The sequence below is a fragment of the Hyla sarda genome, chromosome 8 (assembly GCF_029499605.1).
Source record: "Hyla sarda isolate aHylSar1 chromosome 8, aHylSar1.hap1, whole genome shotgun sequence".
Classification (NCBI taxonomy): Eukaryota; Metazoa; Chordata; class Amphibia; order Anura; family Hylidae; genus Hyla; species Hyla sarda.
Genome location: NC_079196.1, coordinates 62,927,786 through 62,950,922, shown reverse-complemented (window position 1 = coordinate 62,950,922; position 23,137 = coordinate 62,927,786). Strand labels below are relative to the sequence as shown.

Sequence of the window (23,137 nt, the reverse complement as noted above, 5' to 3'; positions counted from 1 at the left end):
ATAAATCGGCTAACTAGGGCTGTGGGGGAGTATTTTTTTTTAATAAAATAATGAGATGAGCGAAGTTACAGTACTTCGATTCATCACGAACCTGCTGACTTTAGCCTGCATAAATTAGTTCAGCTTTCAGGTGCTCCGGTGGGCTGGAAAAGGTGGATACAATCCTAGGAGAGTCTCCTAGGACTGTATCCACCTTTTCCAGCCCTCCGGAGCACCTGAAAGCTGAATATTTTATGCAGGCTAAAGTCAGCAACCGCTTAGCCGCGAGGTTCTTGCAGAATCGAAGTACTGCAACTTTGCTCATCTCTAAAAATAATGGCACCGTCTGTTGGCACCGTCTCTGCCGTGGTGCACCCCTGTGGTGGTGTGTACTGGGGTAATAATTGGGGGTTAGCGCTAGCTGTTTTAAGGGCTAACACTAAGCCCTGGCTTAGTTATGGATTCCATCAAAAAGACAACCTCCACTACTAAGCCTGAAAATTCTATGTAAAAAAAAAAACACAACACATTGGAAACATTTTTTTATTTAAAAAAACACTCCCTCACAGCCCTCGTTAGCCATTTTATTACAAGAAAAAAAAAAAATCTAGTTCATCGCTATAATCCACCCAATCTTCCGTAATCCTCTGCATACACTGACCTGAAACGAGAAGAAAGAAAAAAACACAAAAAATTGGTTAGTACATTTTTGGCGAGTGCCCATAATGCAATGTCTTCCCAAACAGGGAGCCTCCAATTGTTGCAAAACTACAACTCCCAGCATGCCCAGACAGCCTTTGGGCATGCTGGCAGTTGTAGTTTAGCAACAGCTGGAGTCTCCTTGTCTGGGAAGACATTGCCAGAAGGGTTTGTTCACATTATACAAAACGTACGATGTGAACAGAGCCTCATACTTACCAGCCTGGCTCCCGTCTGTAGCTCCGCCCCCTAATGGCGTCATCACCAGGGAGCAGAGCTGCACGTCTCCGGCAGAGACAGGAACAAGGGAGGTAAGGGGAGCTTGTCTTCTGTATATACAGCTATCTATAGATAGCTATATATTATGTATACCGGTACTGCCTAAAGGGGTTATAGGAGCAGGGAGTCCTGTCAGTCTGGTGACAGGATTCCCGGCTCCTGTATAGTATACACGGGTACACTATGCCCCCCTGTATACTATACAGCCGGGGAGGTGAGTAGTGATGCTGAACTATACATCACTCCTCATCTGCTTACACTCTGTGGACCGGGCGCTCAGCATCCGACCCACAGAGTGGTACCTGAAGACAGTGAGAAAACTGCCACAGGGTAAAAATTTGGCTGTTTCCACACACCAGGGAAAACGCCTGAAAAAATGCCAAAACGCAGGAAAAAGCTGTGGCAGTCTTTCTGGCGTTTTTGCTGGCATTTTTTTTTTAGGTGTAAAAAAAAAAAATATATGAAAACATAGCCTAAGGAAGATCACTCATGTTGGAATTATATTTTGGAAATGATGGGGGAAATTTATCAAAACCTCTGTAGAGGAAAAGTTGCCCATAGCAACCAATCAGATTGTTTCTTTTATCTGATTTGTTGCTATGGGCAACTGGTCAACTTTCCATCTGCACAGGTTTTGAGAAATCTCCACTGATAACTTTCACTTTCATTTGGTTCCAAACCATCATAATAATTTCAAGAAAACTTGTTTCTTATCTCTGTTTCTTATCTCTGTTTGCATTTCCTTTGACCATTGTAAGGTGTGCTTTTAGTGGTGACCACATTATTATCTAGTAAGGTTAGTTATGTTGAGTTAGAACTATTGTTAGCAAGGTTCAAAATTGTATTGAAGGTTCAAATTCCTGTCAGACTTGATAGTAGGAAAAGAACGGGATGCATCACTGGTCGCGGGGTCTTTCCTTAGGCTATGTTCATACACCCTGAATGTTTACTCTCTGACATTCCGGAGGCTGCGGGCATCGGCATAATATGACTGCGCTAGGACCGCATAGGAATGCGCCGTCTCATAGACAGCTATGCATTCCGTGCGGAGTCTGCAGAAAGAATGAACAGGTTAATTCTTTCTGCAGACGAGAAAAACAGAATGTATGTGCCAGAAACATCTGGCGCAGAAATTCCGCCATGTGCACAGTGCAGCAGAATCCCATTGAATACAATGGGACTCTGCTGCTCTGGAATCTCCAGTGGAATTTCAATGCAGTATTCCGCAGGGAAATTCTTGACGTGTGAACATGGCCTTATACAGCATCCGCCTGTATGTTTATATTTTCCATTATACAGATATGGGCAGAGCCTAAAGGTGCTGGAAACATTATTATTTCTAATTTCAATTCATTTTTTTTCTATGTGTGATATAGATGTTGGGCAACTTTGTTTGGCCAATAAATTATTTATAAACTTAGGTTTCCTATTTTTAATACAGTTGCCTGAAAAATTAAAGGAACCCTAATTACTAATAAAATGTGGTCTGATTATTACCTAAAGGCCCTTTTACACAGGCTGATTATCCGTCAGATTAACGTTCCTAAGAATCTTTAAAGTTTTTTCACATCAACTGGTGCCAGAAAGTTAAACAGATTTGTGATTACTTCTATTTCAAAATCTTAATCCTTTTCAGTCTGACCACAGTGCTCTCTGCTCTCGGTCTGTGTCAGGAACTGTCCAGAGTACAAGCAAATCCCCATAGCAAACCTCTCCTGCTCTGGACAGTTCCTGACACGGACAGAGGTGTCAACAGAGAGCACTGTGGTCAGACTGAAAAGAACCATATAACTTCCTCTGAAGCGTACAGCAGCTGATAAGTACTGGAAGGATTAAGATTTTTAAATAGAGGTGATTTTCAAATCTGTTTAACTTTCTAGCACCAGTTGATTTGGAAAAAAAAAAAAAAAAAAAATGTTTTCCACCAGAGAATCCCTTTAAGAATCTTTTGTGCAACATATGTTGTTTATGTCTTTTATTGATCACAGCGATAAAACATCTGCAGTGAATGGGAGGAAAAGTAAGTGAACCCTTGAATTTAAAGGGGTACTCCGGTGCTTAGACATCTTATCCCCTATCCAAAGGCTATCACGCCCCCTCCCGTAGGCTTGCATTGAGGGGCGGAGCGTGACGTCACACGGGGCGGAGGCATGACGTCACACGGGGGTGGAGGCGTGACGTCACACGCCGCCGACCGGGTGGTCGCCGGTAATCAGACCCGGAGCGGACACGCTCCGGGGACTGATTACAAACGGGGTGCCGCGTGCAAGATCCCGGGTGTTCCCAGCAGCGGGACTCCCGCGATCAGGCATCTTATCCCCTATCCTTTGGATAGGGGATAAGATGTCTAAGCCCCGGAGAACCCCTTTAATAACCTGTAGATTCCCTCTTTAGCAGCAACCACCTCCACCAATTCTAAAACCTGAATCTCCTATTTCAACCAGGTGATTGCTACTAAAATGGATCTAAGGTTATAAAATGCAAGGGGGCATTTATTTATTCTCCCTGCACTGTGGATGTTTTCTCAGTATTCTCAGTAAAATACATGAACAACACAGCTGTTTGTGTGTTGTAGTTTAGCTTGGGTCTGTCTATGACAGGGGTCCTCAAACTACGGCCCACGGCCCGCATGCGGCCCGCCGAGGACATTTATCTGGCCCACTGCTGCCTGGGACATCCCTGTGTCCTGAAAGATGTTTTCGGGACACAGGGATGTGCTCTCGGAGACCCCGCGTTTACTTTAAAAATGCAGGGGCCGCCGGAAAGGTGGCGCACGCAGGTACATCACTGACGCCGTGCGCCCATAGCAACGGAGCGCGGAGGAGCAGCGATGAGGACGTGCTCTGGCCAGCTTGGTAAGTGTTACCAGCGGCACGTCAGCTTGGGTGCTCCAACCACCGCTCCTTCGGTCCCGGGACTTACTGCTATGTCCGGACCAGAGAAGCGGTGGTCGGTGCACTGAAGTGGGGCAGAACACAGGCATACAGCCTCCAGCCATACACTGGCTGGAGGCTGTATGTCTGTGGGGGAACATACTGCACCTAATGTGGAGGAAAATACTGCACCTAATGTGGGGAGCTATACTGCACCTAATTTGGGGGATCTATACTGCACCTAATTTGGGGGATCTATACTGCACCTAATGTGGGGGAACATGCTACACCTAATGTGGGGAGCTATACTGCACCTAATGTGGGGAGTTATACTGCACAAAATTTGGGGGATCTATACTGCCCCTAATGTGGGAGATCTATACTGCACCTAATGTGGAGAACTATACTGCACCTAATGTGGGAGATCTATACTGCACCTAATGTGGAGAACTATACTGCACCTAATGTGGGGGAACTATACTGCACCTAATTTGGGGGATCTATACTGTACCTAATGTGGGAGATCTATTCTGCACCTAATGTGGAGAACTCACACTCACGCAGTGTCCAGCTCACCACTCCCCGTCTCAGTGCACGGAAACATGTGGACTCCACGTACAAATGCAAACTTAACAAGAAAGGAAAGTCCAGCACTGCAGGTCCAAAGCAAGGAAGCCGTTTTATTGTATAAGAACACACAGACACCAAACGTGGATCACAAGTGACGCGTTTCGGCGAGCTCTATCGCCTTAGTCGTACAAAGAAAAGTTAAGATCCTTCTGGTCTATATAGGGGAAAGCAGCCCCACCCCCCACCAGGTGAAAACACCTGAGTGGTGTGGGTGGAGCTACCCTCTCCCCACACAGACACAGTCTAAATGTACAATACACATAGAAAAAATACACTCCAGTATGTTGTATACAACAATAAATATGGTGAATATACAAAAGTAATAAAGAAAAATATTACAAAATACATGATTTCAACTGTGATGTGTACAAAGTAATAAATACACAGTTTCATAGAAAATATACAAAATATATAAACATGTTGATCAAAAAGAATTCCCCAGCAATAAAAATAATAAGAATAATGAGAATAAATACGGTGGATGTTACACCACTCATAACTGACTCAATAACATAACCAATAATGTGCATATAAAATTATGTGGCAAAAGAACAGGGGGTATAAGCATAAGGTTAAAACCTGTGTGTGTGAACGAGTCTCTAATCTTACTTGCATGTATAAGCGAGCAATGTGAGAGTCGTTCTAACAGCAAAGTTAGAGAAAGACAAACAATGAGAACACTCATGCACCTAAGAAAACATGTATAGAATTATAGATGACAAAATTGTATTTATATAATATGAGGTGCAGAGTGATCATAGGAATAACAAAATGAAATCAACTTGAGGGTGATCACTGGCCACATAGGACATACACAAAGGCAAAAATATATACCTCAAATAATTGGATGTAAATAATTCATGCAAATATATGACTGTAGTTATAGCACTATTATTAAACCCAGTGATATCCCTGTAGTTGGAAGAGGTCCGTATAATGATAACCAATATTGTCAAAGGGGGACAAGTGTGAACAGGAGGCAATACACACAAACTAACCACATCTTATTCCGAGCTAGTAATATAACATGGTATCTTGCCTCCTGTTCATACCTGTCGGGAACCGGGTGCCCAGTTTAAGGATCCAATAGACCTCTCGGTCCAAAAGCTTCCTTCTATGATCCCCTCCTCGCATCGGGGCTGTGACCTTCTCAATGCCTTGAACATATAGACTCAGGAAAGAGCCTGCATGATGATCCGCACAGTGTCTGCTAACCATGGATACGTGGCGGGAATTAAAATGTTGGATGTCCGAAAGATACCTCCGAATTCTCACTTTGAGGGCACCCGTCGTACATATGGAGAACTATACTGCACCTAATGTGGGGAACTATACTGCACCTAATGTGGGGGAACATGCTGCACCTAATGTGGGGAGCTATACTGCACCTAATGTGGGGGAACCTGCTGCACCTAATGTGGGGGAACATTATACTACACCTAATGTGGGGGAACATTATACTGCACCTAATGTGGGGGAACATTATACTGCACCTAATGTGAGGGAACATTATACTGCACCTAATGTTGGGGAACATTATACTGCACCTAATGTGGGGGAACATTATACTGCACCTAATGTGGGGGAACTATACTGCACCTAATGTGGGGGAACCTGCTGCACCTAATGTGGGGGAACATTATACTACACCTAATGTGGGGGAACTGTACTGCACCTAATGTGGGGGGACTATACTGCACCTAATGTGAGGGGGACTATACTGCACCTAATGTGGGGAAAATGTACTGCACCTAATGTGGGGAGAACTATACTGCACCTAATGTGGGGGAACTATACTGCACCTAATGTGGGGGAACTATACTGCACCTAGTGTGGGGGAACTGTACTGCACCTAATGTGGGGGAACTGTACTGCACCTAATGTGGGGAAACTGTACTGTACCTAATGTGGGGGAACTGTACTGCACCTAATGTGGGGGAATTGTACTGCACCTAATGTGAGGGAACTGTACTGCCCCTAATGTGGGGGAACTGTACTGCCCCTAATGTGGGGGAACTGTACTGCCCCTAATGTGGGGGAACTGTACTGCACCTAATGTGTGGGGACTATACTGCACCTAATGTGGGGGGACTATACTGCACCTAATGTGGGGGAACTGTACTGCACCTAATGTGGGGGAACTGTACTGCACCTAATGTGGGGGAACTGTACTGCGCCTAATGTGGGGGAATTGTACTTCACCTAATGTGGGGATATTGTACTGCACCTTATGTGGGGGTATTGTACTGCACCTTATGTGGGGGTATTGTACTGCACCTAATGTGGGTGAACTGTACTGCACCTAATGTGGGGGAACTGTACTGCACCTAATGTGGGGGAACTGTACTGCACCTAATGTGGGGGAACTGTACTGCCAACCCTAATGTGTGGGAACTACAACCTAATGTGGGGGGATCTATACTGCCTACCTAATGTGGGGGGAACTGTGCTGCGTACTTAAAGTAGTAGTCCACTAATAAGATATATAAGTGTGCATAGGAATTTGTTCATGTTTTGTTATCTATAGTCTGGCCCTCCAACGGTCTGAGGGACCGTGATCTGCCCCCCCCCCCCCCCGTTTAAAAAGTTTGAGGACCCCTGGTCTATGATTTGGGTGGCATAGGTTTTCATTTTGCTTGTTTTGTTTCTATCCCTGCTGTCTGGCTGCAACCCACTTTTGTGTCTGCTTTAGTCTAGGTTTCCACTTGTTTTTTTTACACTTAAAAAAACGCCAGCAAAAACGCAAGAAAGACTGCCACAGGTGTTTTTTCTGACGTTTTGGCCTTTGAGTGAAAATTGCAGTTTTGGCCCCTTTGGCGTTTTTTTCAAAATTAGTTGGGTACCAAAAAAATAAAAAATAAAAGGATGCAGTAGGGAAGGGAAAAATGTATTTAACGAAATGTATTTTAAAGCGAAATGTTAATTATTTTTGAATAGTGTATGTGTATTTCTCTTTTTTTTCTCCATGTTTTTTTATTTTGTAGGTAGTACTACTACTCCCAGCATGGAACAGACTGTTTAATGATGGGAGTAGTAGTTCCTGTACTAATAGACAGATCGCCCCGAGTGTCGTCCTATCTATTGCAGAGATGTGGAGCGGCTCTATACAGCGCTCGCATGTCTGCTCTGTACTCCGGCCAGTGATGTGAATAGAAATTCACATCACTCATTCATATTTTCCGCCCAGAGCCGGGATTGGCCGGATGGTGGCAGCCAATCACAGCTCTCAGAGGGAAATATGAATGAGTGATGTTCTATTCATATCACTGGCCAGCCGAAGTATAGTGCAGAGAAGCGAGCGCTGTATAGAGCCGCTCCGCATCTCTGCAATAGAAAGGGCGATCGCATCGAGTGTCAGGAGTGACACCCGCTGTGATCTGTCTTTAACTGCAGGTACTACCACTCTCAACATGCAGCACACTCTGCTCTATGCTGGGAGATGTAGTACCTGCATTAAAGGGGTATTCCAGGAAAAAACTTTTATTTATATATCAACTGGCTCCAGAAAGTTAAACAGATTTGTAAATCACTTCTATAAAAAAAAATCTTAATTCTTTCAATAATTATCAGCTGTTGTTGTTTTCTGTCTGGCAACAGTGCTCTCTGCTGACATCTCTGCTTGTCTCGGGAACTGCACAGAGTAGAAGAGGTTTGCTATGGGGATTTGCTTCTAAACTGTGCGGTTCCTGAGACATGTGTCATCAGGGAGCACTTAGACAGAAAAGAACAACTCAACTTCAGCAGCTCATAAGTACTGAAAGGATTAAGATTTTTTAATAGAAGTAATTTACAAATCTGTTTAACTTGCTGGAGCCAGTTGATATATATATATATATATATATATATATATATATAAAAAAAGTTTTTTCCTGGATAACCCCTTTAATAGACAGATCGCAGCGATCATCCTGTATAATGTATAGATGCGGCTGCACTTCTCTGGTCCCCTGCACTGATGTATGTATGTATGTATATATATATATATATATATATATATATATATATATATATATATTCATATTTCCCACAGAGTTGTGATTGGCTGGAACCATCTGGCCAATCACAGCTCTATGCGGGAAATATGAATATGTGTATGTATACGTCAGTGCAGGGGACCATAGAAGAGCGGCCGCATCTATACATTATACAGGAGGATCGCAACGGGTGTCAGAAGTACAGGTACTACCACTCCCATCATGGAACAGTGTATTCCATGCTGGGAGTAGTAGTATTACCTAAAATATTTTTTTACAAAAAGTGAAAAACATACACACTATATTTTTAGTTCGCTGCCCGCACACATAAATTGATCCCTGTTTAAAAATTTTATAAAAATTTCTTTATAAAAAAGATACATTTCGTTAAATACTATTTTTTCCATCACTACTGTATCTTTTTTTATTATTATTTTTTTAATGGTACCCTACGAAATGTTATTAAAAAAGGTATCTCCATTACTTTTTTGGATCCATAAAGTCCAAAAAAGAATAAAAAACGCAGCCAAAAATTCTAGTTAAAACCCACATGGCCTTTTTCTTGGCATTTCTTTCACTCCCATAGACTTCTATGGGAGGAAAACGCCAAGAGCCAAAGTCTCAACAAGAGGTTGTTTTTGAAAAACTGCGATGGAGCCAAAAATAGATGAAAAACCCCAAAAGGATTAAAAAAAAAAACCCAAACTGAAAAACGTCAAGTGGATATGGCATTTTGCAGTTCCCTATTGACTTGCAGCTAACAGCGGCAGCATGGGTGTTTTTATTGGTGTTTTTGCAAAAAAACAAGTGAAAACCTAGCCTTAGAGAGCACATCTACAGTGCTCTGATGGAGAAGCAACAATTATACTTATTTTAATTTTATTTACAGACTTTGGTTATTGTGGTAAGATAGTTAGTTAGTTTCTTTGTCATATCTCTTTTTAATGAAATGTTTGTTTTTCTTATTATGTATTTAGTCGATCAGAAAAAGATGGACACCCCAAGTGGTTTGTACTCGGAGTGGGACAAGTGATAAAGGGACTTGATATGTCAATGCTGGATATGTGTCCTGGAGAAAAAAGAAAAGTCATCATCCCACCATCTTTGGCCTATGGAGAAAAGGGATATGGTAAATGAACCCATCTTTAATTTTTTCAATGTAACTATAGCTGCAATAAACCTTAAAAGGTAAACTGACAGCAGGGTCACCCGCACTAATCTGAGTATACAGATAGATAGTGTGAGTGACTCTGCTGTCAGTTTCCCTTTAAGGGTAGGGTCACACGTAACGGATCCGCAGCGTATTTTACGCTGCAGATCTGCCAGTGACTGGACCCATTTTGTGCCTCCAGCTGTTGCCACTTCCGTTCTCTTCCTCGCTCCACCCCTGGCCTGCTCGCAGCAGCAATCCGCCGCTACGAGCAGCCACACAGAGGGCCTGCGAGTCGGCGAGTGCACTCTGACATGTACACGGCACATGGTCTCAACTCAAACATCGTGAAGCAGCCGCGATGTCTGTGTACACTGCACCGCAATGTCAGAGTGCACTCGCCAACTCGCAGGCCCCCTGTGTGGCTGCTCGTAGGGGCAGATTGCCGCTGCAAGCAGGCCAGGGGTGGAGCGAGGCGGGGGAATGGGGGTGGCAACCACTGAAGGCACAAAATGGGTCGGGTCACCGGGTCTGCAGCGTAAAACCCTAAAGAGGTTTTCTTGGAATTTTTCCGAAACCTGGCACCCGCATGAGCTTACTTTATTCTTGGCGAGTAATTACTTTTCTCACTAGATGACACTCACTGTAACTCACCCGTATCAGTGATCAGTAACGGTACATGCTAAAGGGCAAAACCTGTGCCTCTGTATATTGCTGTGCCGTGGCTTTCAGTCAGAGCTTCAGAGCATAACCATGTGGAAAAAAAAGACATGTCACTTCTTTTTGTTGCACTTCCTCACCTCCTATAGACATTTCTGATGGAGAGGATTTTCTAAAGTGACATTGTATGGTTTTTTGACATGGAAATCTGTTCACTGTCCACATCAAAAACCATACGGCTTTTGCCCTTGTGAACATACTCATAGGGGCAGATTTAATAAAGACAGATGTTTAACATGCCAGTCTTTAGCTAATCTGCAGAGCTGTACTCTGCTCCTAATTTAAAAATGAAGTGCATCTGTCACTTCACGTAGGCCTATAAAACCCCCCACACAGTATAGCATGCTAATCTTGCCTTAAAATGTTTTTTTCCCCGGTGTGCCACAGTGTCAGAGGGTTGTCTCTAGGGATAGATCTGCTGCGCCTCTCTCCTCCTACATCACAGCTGCTCTGCATTTTGATTGTATGTATTGCCCCTCATGTGCAGACAATGGGGACTGCGGCACACGCGCAGTGAGTTTGTCATTGGACAAATTGCGCAATAGCTAAAGGCAGAGAGCCCCCTTCCTCCAACTATTGTGATGCACCTGCAAAGATCTCTTCCTCTAACTATTGTCATGTACACGCAGTATGTCACAGATCCACCGGTGATGTAAAGTTTACCTCGATCTGTAGAAAACTTACAGCGCATGCGCAGCACTATGCTGACAGCGTAGGGCTAACATAGGCAGCGTAAGGAGCGTGGCGCTAGCGTAGCCCTGCGCATGTGCAGTTGTCCGTACCGTGCTATCAGTTTGGTAGAAAACTAAGAGCGCATGTGTAGCTTCCCTCCACTACGCAGTTAGCGTAGGGAGGCTAGTGTAAGTTAGCACATGCGCAGTTGTTCAGAGTGGTTCGTAGAAAACTGTGTGCGCATGCGTACATAGTTAGAATAGGTAGCTTAGTGTAGAAGGCAGGGAGAGAGGGAAACCAGTGTAGGGTTAGCATAGTTGAACATAAGTGTAGCGTAGGTAGCTATAACATAGTTAGTGTAGCTTAGGTTTTATAGTGAAAGGAGGTAGGTTATAGTTTTTAAAGTAAAGAGACTACAGCTCCCAGCATGCCAAAGCATGCTGGCAGTTCTAGTTTTGCATGTTTTACAGTGAACGGACCACAACTCCCAGCATGCCCAGACAGCTAAATGCTGTCCAGGCAGGATGGGAGTTGTAGTTCTACACAGGTATAGCATAGTTAGCATAGCGTACTATTAGCGTGGATTTAGAGTAGTTAGCACAGCGTATTGTTATTGCAGTTTTAGCATATTTAGCGTAGTGTTAGCGCAGTTTTAGTGTAGTTAGTGTATCATAGTGTTAGCGCAGTTTAAGCATAGTTAGCGTAGGATTAGTGCAGTTTTTGTGTAGTTAGTGTAGCGTAGTGTTAGCGCAGTTTTAGTGCAGTTAGCGTAACGTAGTGTTAGCGCAGTATTAGCGTATTTAGCGCAGTGTAGTGTTAGCGCAGATTTAGCATAGTTAGCATAGCGTAGTGTAGTGTAAGCGTAGTTTTACACAGGTGTAGCGTAGTTAGTGTAGCGTAGTGTTAGTGTAGTGTAAGCGTAGTTTTACACTGGTGTAGCGTTGTTAGCGAAGCGTAGTGTTAGCGTAATTTTACACAGGTGTAGTGTTGCTAACTTAGTTTTAAAGGCAGATAAAGCGTTGTTTAGTGATTGTAGCGTAGGGTGTAGCTTAGCTTAGTCACACAGTGAAGGGGCTACAACTCCCAGCATGCCCAGAGAGCCAAAGGCAGAATGGGAGTTGTAGTTTTGCAAAAGTAGCAGAGGCCATTGAGCTCTGCACGTTAAAGTAGTAGAGGCAATTGCGCTCTTCTACGTTAATGTAGCAGAGGCGAGTGCGCCCTGAGCTTCGCTAGTTAGTTCATTAAGGGTATACACCATCTATATAGATGGCTGTATACGGCGATCAGAAGGAAACTTACCCACCTCTGTTCCTGCTCCGTCACTAGACGTGTAGCAACACAGGAAGATGACAGAACTGGAACGGGGTGGTAAGTTAGGCACTCCAGGGGAAGAACCTTCAAAAATTTACTTAACCCATTGTTTTGTGTCTTTCTTCTCTTCTCATTTCAGATACGTGTATGAGGAGGACTACGTCAAATTCGGTGGGCTACTACAATGACCTGCATTTTTTTTTTGTTTTGTTTTATTAAAATGGTTAACGAGGGCTGTGGGGGAGTGTTTTCCTCATTAAAATGTTTTAACTTGTGTGTGGTGTGTTTTTATTTATTACTTTACAGGCTTACTTGTGGAAGCTGTCTTATAGACTGAGTCCATTACTAAGCCGGGGCTTAGCGTTAGCCCCAAAAACAGCTAGCGCTAACCCCCAATTATTACCCTTGTACCCACTGCCACAGGGGTGCCGGGAAGAGCCAATACCAACTGGCCCAGACCGCCAAATATGTCGCTCTTGGGCCTAGGCGGTAACAGGCTGGCGTTATTTAGTCAGGCAATGGTCCTCACCCACTCTGGTAATGTCAGGCTGTTGCTGTTTGGTTGGCTGAAAATGAAAAGACTGGGAACCAAACATGTTTTTTTAAATTTTTTATAAAAACTAAATAAAAAAAGTGTGTGGTTCCCCGTCTTTTCATTTTCAGCGAGATACCAACCAAGCAGCAACAGCCTGACATTACCAGGGTGAGTGAGGACCATTTTTACTGCCCCTCCCCAGCCTAAATAACGAAAGCCTGTTACTGCCTAAGCCCAAGAGTGCCATATTTGGCGCTCTGGGACTGTTGGTATCGGCTCTTGTGCGATACCCCTGTGGCGGTGGGTACCGGGGTAATAATTGGGGTTAGCGCTAGCTGTTTTTGGGGCTAACGCTAAGTCCCGGCTTAGTAATGGATTCCGTCAATAAGATGGCTTCCACTACTAAGACTGTAAAGTAATTAAAAAACACACACAAGTTAAAACATTTTTATTAGGAAAAACACTCTCCCACAGCCCTCTTTAACCATTTTATTAAAAATTTTAAAAAAATGCAGGTCATTGTCTTAGGCCACCGAATCCGACGTAGTCCTCTGCATTCACGTATCTGAAACGAGAAGAGAAGAAATACACACAAAAAAAAAAATGGGTCAATACAATTTTGGGGGTTCTTCCCCTGGAGAGCCTAACTTACCACCCCCTTCCCAGCTCTGTCATCTTCCTGTGTTACTCCACATCTAGTGACGGAGCAGAAACGGAGGTGGGTAAGTGGCCTTCTGATCACCGTATACAGCCATCTATATAGATGGCTGTATACCCCTAATGAACTAACTAGCGCAGCACAGGGCGCACTCACCTCTACAACATTAACATAACCTTTGTCTGTCTGGGAATGCTGGGAGTTGTAGCCCCTTCACTGTATGACAAAGCTAAGCTACACCCCACGCTACACTCTCTAAACTATGCTTTATCTGCCTGTAAAATTAAGTTAGCTACACTGTACCTGTGTAAAACTGCGCTAACACTACGTTACGCTAACTTCGCTAAAACTGCGCTAACACTACGTTACGCTAAAACTGCGCTAACACTACGCTACGCTAACTACTCTAAAACTGCGCTAACACTACGCTACGCTAACTATGCTAAAACTACGCTAACACTATGATACGCTAAAACCGCGCTAACTACGATAAAACTGCGCTAACACTATGCTGCGCTAACTACGCTAAGACTGCGCTACTACTACGCTGAGCTAACTACTCTATACCTGTGAAATACTACAACTCCCATCTTGCCTGGACAGCCTTTAGCTGTCTGGTCATGCTGGGAGTTGTGGTCCCTTTACTGTAAAACATGCAAAACTACAACTTCCAACATGCCTGGGCATGCTGGGAGTTGTAGTCTCTTTACTTTAAAACCTATAACCTACCTCCTTTCACTATAAATCCTAAGCTACGCTAACTACGTTACAATCTAAGCTAGCTACGCTACACTTATGTTAAACTACGCTAACCTTATGCTGGTTTCCCTCTCTCCCTGGCTTCTACGCTACCTACTCTAACTACATATGCATGCGCTCTTAGTTTTCTACGGACTATTCTGAACAACTGCGCATGCACAAACTTACACTAGCCTCCCTACGCTAACTGCGTAGCGGAGGGAACCTGTGCATGCGCTTTTAGTTTTCTACAAGCCGTAGAAAACTGCTTGTGCCTTACAGACAACTGCGCATGCACAGGGCTACGCTAGCGCTATGCTACTAACGCTGCCTACGTTAGCCCTACTCTGTCAGCGAAGTGCTGCGCATGCACTCTAAGTTTTCTAGGGATCGAAGTAAACTTTACATCACTGGTTGTATGCAGTAATCCCTGCCAGCGGCGCATGCGTGGGCAATCCACACAAGACTGCTGTCAGTAGGCAAGCCCTGCGTGTCATTTAAAATGCAGAGAATTGTCTGGTATTGTTCACATGGTGAAGTATGTGTCAAATAAAACACAGAACTTTTATTGCAAAGAAAATCTTAAGATCTATTTTAATTAGTTATATGGGGTGCTTCGTTATTTTACAAATGTATACCTTGGATTTCTAAAGTATACTAAAGGGATATCCCTATCCCAGAGGTTGGATCCCTCGCAACCTTGAGAATGAGGACCCAACTCTCCTCAAAGAATGGAACAGTGGGTTGGAATGTGCTTCATTTATTGTCTATGGTGGGGAGAATTGGACCTTTGTTCTCAAGATCATGGTTGCCAGAGGTGGGACCCCTTTCAATAACACACCATAGCATAAAATCCACAAGATAGGGGATATGATTTTAGGGTCTGGAAGGTTTAAAGCATCTTGACTTTTATTTCATAGAAAGATTAAGAAAAAACTGGCCCACATTTACTATGCCTGAGGTGCTGGTCTTTAATATGTGGCGTTCTTCCCCTGCATTTTTCTTATTACAAGTCGTGTGGCTAAAGGATTTTAATTAAAGAAATATATGTACACATTCATTTTGTTCGGCTTTTTTTCACCTAATTAAGTCTAGGGGGAAAAAATGGTACAAAATCCTGGAAAAAATGCCATAGCCAGAGCATGCAGCCATTAAAAAAAAAAAAAACAGCCGCAAAGCCAAACAATGCCTCCGAGTATGCTGGGAGTTGTAGTTTCGCAACAGCTGGAGGCACTATGGCTGGGAACACTGGATTATGTAGTTATTTGTAGGCCAAATGTTGTTACATTTTTTTGCCAGTTATGTTTGTGTTTTGGGGGTCTAGTGTGTGTGTGTGTGTGTGTGTGTGTGTGTGTGTGTGTGTGTGACTAAGCACTAAATTGTCTCAGAATATCAGGGGTAAATACAGATATTTAGTAATAGAAAGTCACCATCTGACTATAGTTTTGTTTTTCCTCCATACTGCCACTCATTCAAGCACTTGTGTAACTAACCTATTTGTTGTGTTCTATGCATGGAGTAAGTAACTTGTTTATGCTATGGCTGAAATAATTCTATTCTTCCTCTACAGTAAACACATTTATCCTACACTCCAAAGTAGCACTGCATGCTGGGAGAGCTGGCTGGCTAACCCTATAAAAGAAAATGCATGTAAATGTAAGTGTCTGTCTAGGGGGGTTATTCAGTAATGTGAACCCTACACTTTCCTGCTTTTTCTCTTTACATATCTTTATATATGCAGAAATGGTCCCAATATGTTTCTATCCCAGTAGGGGACTTCTTCAGGGCTCTAAGATACTGCATGTAAACTAAAGTACTGATGTCTAATAATTTATTAACAAGTGTCCGCGCCTTAAACGAGGTTTATATGTAATATATGTAAATAATATTATGTAAATAGTGTTTTCTTTATATAATCATTTATGGGCTTTGTCTTTTCCTGACAAGATCGGTTTCTTGAACCCCAATCGATCAGTTACTTTCATTGGGTAAGTTGCAGCCAGTGATACATTTCCTCTGCAACGATGGCCATTCAGATAATGCATACGTGTGCCGGTCCTGCCATAGATATCAGCAGGCTTCTGCTCTAGCTCCGGGACCCGTTTTCTATGATGCCCATATACACATACAATGCTTAGTGAAGATCAAAGCTGTAATCTTCCTAACACTGACATTTTTCACATATGAACCTATATAGAGGAGAAAAAAGGAGACTGGAGGACATCACCTTGTTTATTGCCCCAGTGAGCAGTGACCCTGCTTGAGGGTCCACACAGGGAGTAGCCTCTGTCAGATGGACGCTCACCTTGTATAGGAGAATAGACTAATTGTGGGAAATGCTGCGCCGCCAGGAGGGTCGCAGGAGAGGGGCAACCTGTGCCGTCAGAACATGATGAGAGATCAGAGAAAGAACACCCTTCTATAACCAGGAACTGCTTTTTTCCCAGTAAAAGAAGATTTCCAAGTAAGACTGTAAAGTATTCACATCACTTTTGGGGAAAACGTCAGCCGGATCAGGTCAGAGAAGTTGAAAAGCGTGTGCTGCCGTATCCCTGCCTGACCCACACAGTAACCTATTCCAGCTTGTGACTTCGGCCAAGTCATTTTTCGACCTTATTGTTTTATTTCTGCCTGACTAAACCTGCAGCAGATCCTGGTTTTCAGTCTGGCAAAAAAAAAAAAAAACGGATATAGTGCAAAAATGACCATCGGGAGTCACTAGCTGACTCTATCGGGGTACGGCACGGGTTCGGCAGGGTTAAGGCAGCAGACGGTTTTCAAACTTTCCTGCCAGATATGGCTGCCATATGCCCCGACCGTGATGTAAATGCACCCTAAAAGAATAATTATCAAATCCATGGAGGCCTGTTTGTTGTAAAGCAACGCTGGATAAGAAAATTATATTTTGACTTGTAAATCTTCATTTACCAAAAACAGTGCCTGCTTCTAGAAGGGTCTCCTTTCTCCGATCGCTCATTTTTCATATATGAGCTCTTTTATTATTACATTTTTCACTACTTTGACAAACTGTGCTTGCTGTCACTGACTAGAAAGTTGACTTACATCTGCAAGGTGGAAACTAGTCCAGATGTCCAGCTGACATAAGCGCAAAGATCTTTTCAACCTTGATCAGTTTATCTTGATCAGCAAAGATTTTGAGCCTCTGGAGGCAAAAAAAAAAAATCTAAAAACATTTCCACTGACTGACAACTAGCAGAATTCTTGAAAATAATGAGAAATTGTAAAACAATATCCAGTATGTTAAAAAGCTGTTATAAAATGTTCATTTTACAATAATCAAGCTTTATTTTCAGGAACAAGTAAAACCGCTTTACATGCACTGTGTGTATCTAAAATGCTTTTACAATATATAATTTTAGAATACACTGGGTTTACATTTACTATGACAATATATTTTTTTAGCTTTTGATATAATGGCAGGTGTGTGAGCCTACACCCACGTATCTTCTGCTGCACCATATGGTCACTGAACAATGTACTCACAGCCTTTCTTTCAGATAGCACAAAGCTTCCTTATCCTAAAATTAAAAAAATTAAAATTAAAATTGGATTCTGAACGTTACAGCTCACTGAACGCCACCATACTCTCCTGCATCCAGAATCTACAGATTTATAACCCGACCCTGACACTAGAAACATGCACGTTCCATAGAAAAATGAATCCAGTTTGCAGGATAAAAAAAAAAGTTTCTTTCTACTTTACTAATCTATATTTTAAAACATAGCGTGTCGGTTCAATGTGTTTCTGCTATTAATGGCAGCAACTAATGTGGTGCTACACCCTCTTCCTTAATATTCAGTTGTCTTTTCAGGATATAGCCGATATGCGCTGTGACGCTGTGACATCACCAGATTGCTGCTGTTGTGAAGCTGCTCCACTCCCACTTCTGGGTGTAGCTGGGAAGCAATGCATGAGCGCTGGTGGTACAGGCCATCCATGCTAATGATGCCAAAGCATGTATCGGCTACATGCTATAGAAAGAACTGAATATTTATGAAGGGGGTATACCACAGGGTTAAAGGAGTAGTCAAGTAGTGAACAAATGGTGAACAACTTATCCCCTATCCTAAGGATAGGGGATAAGTTGCAGATCGCGGGGGGTCCGACCGCTGGGGCCCCCCGCGATCTCCTGTACGGGGCCCCGGCAGCCCGCGCGAAGGGGGCGTGTCCACCCCCGCACGAAGCGGCGGCCGACACGCCCCCTCAATACAACTCTATGGCAGAGCCGGAGCGCTGCCTTCGGCAATCTCCGGCTCTGCCATAGCGATGTATTGAGGGGGCGTGTCAGCCGCTGCTTCGTGCGGGGCTTGACACCCGATATCTGGCCAGAGAGCCTGGCCCCCGTACAGAGAGATCGCAGGGGGCCCCAGCGGTCGGACCCCCCGCGATCTCAAACTTATCCCCTATCCTTAGGATAGGGGATAAGTTTTTCACCACTGGACTTCCCCTTTAATGTGGACAGGCATGACAGTGCCCCAAGGGGCTAGGGAATGCCACGAGTGCACCAAAAAAGGTAATTTACTCTCCATTGCATTTTGTCCCATAACTTGGGAATGGTGCCACTAATCCAAAAAAGGTATTGGAATCTGCTGCTTCCCCACTATTACCCTGTACAAGCTGGTTTGTGTGGGCGACACAGCTGTCAGTTACCCTTTAAATATGGATTAAAGGGGTTATCCACCATAAGGTGATTTTAGTACGTACCTGGCAGACAGTAATGGCCATGCTTAGGAAGGATCTGCGCTTGTCTTGGGGCTAAATGGCTATGTTGTGAGATTACCATAACACTGTGGCTAGCTTTTTGGGGACTGGTATTTCCTGTTTGACTTTTCTTTTTTGCCTACAAATCCCATATTTCCATTTTCCTCCCTCCCACACATCAGCCACCTCACCCATTGAAACATAAATGAGCTGCATCCATTCAAAAGACCTGTGGTTTTTAATCAGGGTGCCTATAGCTGTTGCAGATTGATCTCTTTTCCCACCAAGCGATCCCTCCACCCATTGAAGCAGAGAGGCTCCCTGTCATCAGCTGACTAGTGAGTCAGGTCTCGGCCGCATTGCAACCTGGGAAAAATCTGAGACAACAGTAATTTTGTATGCTGTTAAAAATAAATATTTGCGTGAAAATCACATAAGAATTGTGAGAAAACCGTCACACACAGGTACAGACACTATATTATGAACTACACTAACTTTACAGCCCCTGTAGCATAGTAAAAAAAAAAAAAATCCTGGAATACCCCTTTAATGAAGTAGAAAGAAGCTTTTTTTTATTCTGCAAACGGCGATGATTTTTTTTTTTATGGAACATATATTACTGACACATCATAGTGCTGAAGAGCTGTGGCACAGGCTTTTTATTCCTTGACATTTATATATTGATAATCTGATCAATAACCTCTGAGCAATTCACTGACTGTTCATTTACATTGAAGGAGCTTTAAAAGAATACCTGCCATGATCTTGTAAAATTGTATAATCCCCCCCCCCCACCCCCACCCCAGTTCATGATAAACAACCCCCTGCCTTTATTTTTATTATTTGTTAGTTTTCTACCTTGATATTGTTCTGTATTTTCTGCTCAGTCTCAGTCAGATTCACAGACTGGGAAGGGGCGTTCCCCAGCAGGCATGACATCATCTGAAGCCATACAGGGGAGAACTTCCTCCCTCACTCTACTACACACAGCCCAGAGCAGTTCAGTGTGAGATGAGCTATGATTGGCAGCACACACACCCTCAGCACTCCAGACTGCATTTCCTGATTTTGGACTTCTGCCAGGCCAGCAGGAGTCCAAAGTCTGTGCAAGAGATGGGGGGAAATGTGCTCTGGACAAGTAGGGAGACACCTAGTGGCAGCTTTTTAAAGCACAAGTAAAACATAGAAAACTTCTTTTTTTTAACAAAGTACATTAGAAAGGTTTTTCATTTACATAAGGAGTGCAATAGCAATAGTTTTAATGACCGTGGCAATTTAAAGTGGACCTGTCAGCAGGGGTGTAAAAAAGCACATGGATAGGGCTAGTTATCAGGATTTCAACCATACCTTATTGTATCTCCATAGTCCTTTCCAGTTCCAAGGAAACAGACTTACCTTGGATCTTGCTGTTCTGGTAAACACACCCTGACGTCATTTGCATAATAACAAAATGGCTTATATATCTTCACCACAAAGGATTATAGACATAAAAAAGGTATGTCTGAAATTCTGATGACAAGCAATACCTAACCATTGTGATCAGACATATTATCCCCTATCCTTTGAATAGTGGATAAGATGTCTAGGGGCGGAGTACCCTTTGAAGGGAACGTGTCACTTTCATGCTACCTGATACATGAATTATTGGGGTGGTCCACAGCAACTTCTCCCCGCCCTAACAGCTTTTTTTTGATTGATAGCTCTCTGTTTGTTTGGGTATAAAGAGATATCTATCAGTTAAAGCCAACAGGGCAGGGAGAAGCTGCTGAGGTTCACATAAAAATGGCAGATTCCATTTAATCCAATTTTCTACACAAATTTCTCAAAATCAAATCAACCAATCCCATTCCACCTTTAGTTTTTTAAGGCTCATCAAAAAAATCATTGCGCACAGCCATTTTTCCTTTGCTTCAGCTGTTATACATTTTTTTTCTCATAGTGCGCCATCAGGAAGAAGGGCACTTGCTTATGCAATAAAATGGGAATATTTTTGCTCAAATATTGCATGATTATATTATATGGAATTAGTAGGTTTAATAATTCTGAAAAACTAAAATTGTATTTTTGTATATCTCAAGTTAATTTTAGTATTTTCTGTTTTCTCTCAACAAGACAAAATCCCACCTAATGCAACTCTTATCTTTGAAATTGAGCTATTGGGAATGAGCAAAGGACCACGGAGCGTGGAGGCATTTGCGCAAATTGATTTAAACAATGACAAATTCCTCTCCAGAGATGAGGTATTTACTTGGACTACTTACTATCATATGCAATTGAATATTCCTGTCATGGAATTTTTATAACTCTGAATTATTTCATTTAAAGTATACGTGTCACTTTCTAACAGTTTTGATGGTGGGAGTCTGGGTGTTCAAATCCCCATCGATCGCAACAACCAGCAGGAATGATCGTGTTCTCTCCCGATCAGAAGACGGTCCCATAGATTTCTATAGAGGTCCGTCACCTGCTGTGAGGACAGAGCCAGGAGAGAAGGCACTCAGCATGTACTTCTTAACTTCTCTCACATATCAAAAGTTGTATAAAGTGACAGTACCCATTTAAAGGGATACTCCGCTCCTAGACATCTTATCCCCCTATCCAAAGGATAGGGGATAAGATGTCTGATCGTGGGGGTCCCGCCGATCTCGGCTGCAGCACCCCGCTGTCATTACTGCACGGAGCAAACTCGCTCTGTGCGTAATGACAGGCAATACGGGGGCTGGAGCATCGTTACATCACGGCTCCGCCCCTCGTGACATCACGGCCCGCCCCCTCAATACAAGTCTATGGGAGGTGGGATAAGATGTCTAGGGGCAGAGTACCCCTTTAACACCACAGCAGCATTCCCACAATCCACATACATCTGTTTAGTATTTATATAAACCCATTATACTATGTAAGGATGTATAGCAGCAGCAATACTCCAGCTCACCATGTATCCCGCCCTCAGCTCAGACAGTGCTATGGCAGGCACCAAAAACAGAATTGAAGAAAGGATATGTCCAGTGCTGGTAATGTGCAAAAAACTTTGTCTTTTATTATTTAAAAGCCACGCGTTTCAAGTACCAGTCTGCACTCTTAATCATACATAACATAAAATGTGAAACAATACATACATATATATATATATATATATATATATATATATAAAATATATATATAATAAATATATATATATATATATAAAGGGAAATGTGGGGTCAGGCCCCTCCAGGTGAAACCCGGTTAGCGCGGACGCCACGTTTAACCCTTCACATAATAAAATCCTAATACACTGATATTGTAAATATAACAGGCACAAACTGTTGATGTGTATAACGTACATAAATAGTTTGAACTCCTCTGTAGATATAATGCAAATACTAAATAATAATCAATAAAAAGGAAGTTACCGTATATGTTCACATAAACAATAGTGACCTGCGATATTATAGCAAAATTAGTACAGGTACATACATGGTGAGCGTTATATGGGTTAATGTCCTAGAGAAATAGAATAAGCAGGGAGGAAAAATACTTTAAAAATATGCATATGCACAAAAGGAGAAAATATTGTGAATTAGTTATTTCATTAGTCTGACAGGTATAGAAAGAGTTAATCTACCATATCAGGGAGGAGACCACAGACAAGCACTAGTCAACAGAGAAGTGTTTTGGATTCTCAAACTAGTCACCCGAATCCCACATGGTCTGAACAGGCGTCAAGACGTTATACTTCACTATTGATAATGGTTTATGACATTATGACTAGTCACGCCTTCTGTGCATATTTCTTTACCATGTATTTTTGAGTCTTCACAATATTTTCTCCTTTTGTACATATGAATATTTTTATGTTTTTTGTATTTCAGTAAAGTATTTTTCCTTCCTGCTTATTATATTTCTCTAGGACATAAACCCATATAACACACACCATGTATGTACCTGTACTAATTTTTGCTATAATATCGCAGGTCACTATTGTTTATGTGAACATATAACTTCCTCTTTATTGATTATTATTTAGTATTTGCATTATGTCTACAGAGGTGTTAAAACTATGTACGTTATACATATCAACAGTTTGTTCCTGTTATATTTACAATATCATTGTATTAGGGTTTTATCATGTGAAGGGTTAAACGTGGCGTCCGCCCTAACCGGGTTTCACCTGGAGGGGGCTGAGGGGCTGACCCCACATTTCTATATATATATAT

General features: G+C 42.7%; 2 protein-coding genes across 3 annotated transcripts in view; one reads left to right on the top strand and one right to left on the bottom strand.

Annotated features, from left to right (window-relative positions):
- Window positions 1-23,137, top strand: part of FKBP7 (FKBP prolyl isomerase 7) — a 77,590-nt gene that overhangs the window by 27,432 nt on the left and 27,021 nt on the right. For both annotated transcript variants that reach the window (XM_056537198.1, XM_056537197.1), the window contains 2 exons: window positions 9,412-9,563; window positions 21,054-21,181. In XM_056537198.1, coding sequence (XP_056393173.1) covers window positions 9,412-9,563; window positions 21,054-21,181 — 280 coding nt within the window. The remainder of the gene's footprint in view (window positions 1-9,411; window positions 9,564-21,053; window positions 21,182-23,137) is intronic.
- LOC130285592 (uncharacterized) overlaps window positions 17,494-23,137 on the bottom strand; it is a 37,904-nt gene continuing 32,260 nt past the window's right edge. The window contains exon 3 of the mRNA XM_056537194.1: window positions 17,494-17,757. Coding sequence (XP_056393169.1) covers window positions 17,753-17,757 — 5 coding nt within the window. The 3' untranslated portion in view covers window positions 17,494-17,752. The remainder of the gene's footprint in view (window positions 17,758-23,137) is intronic.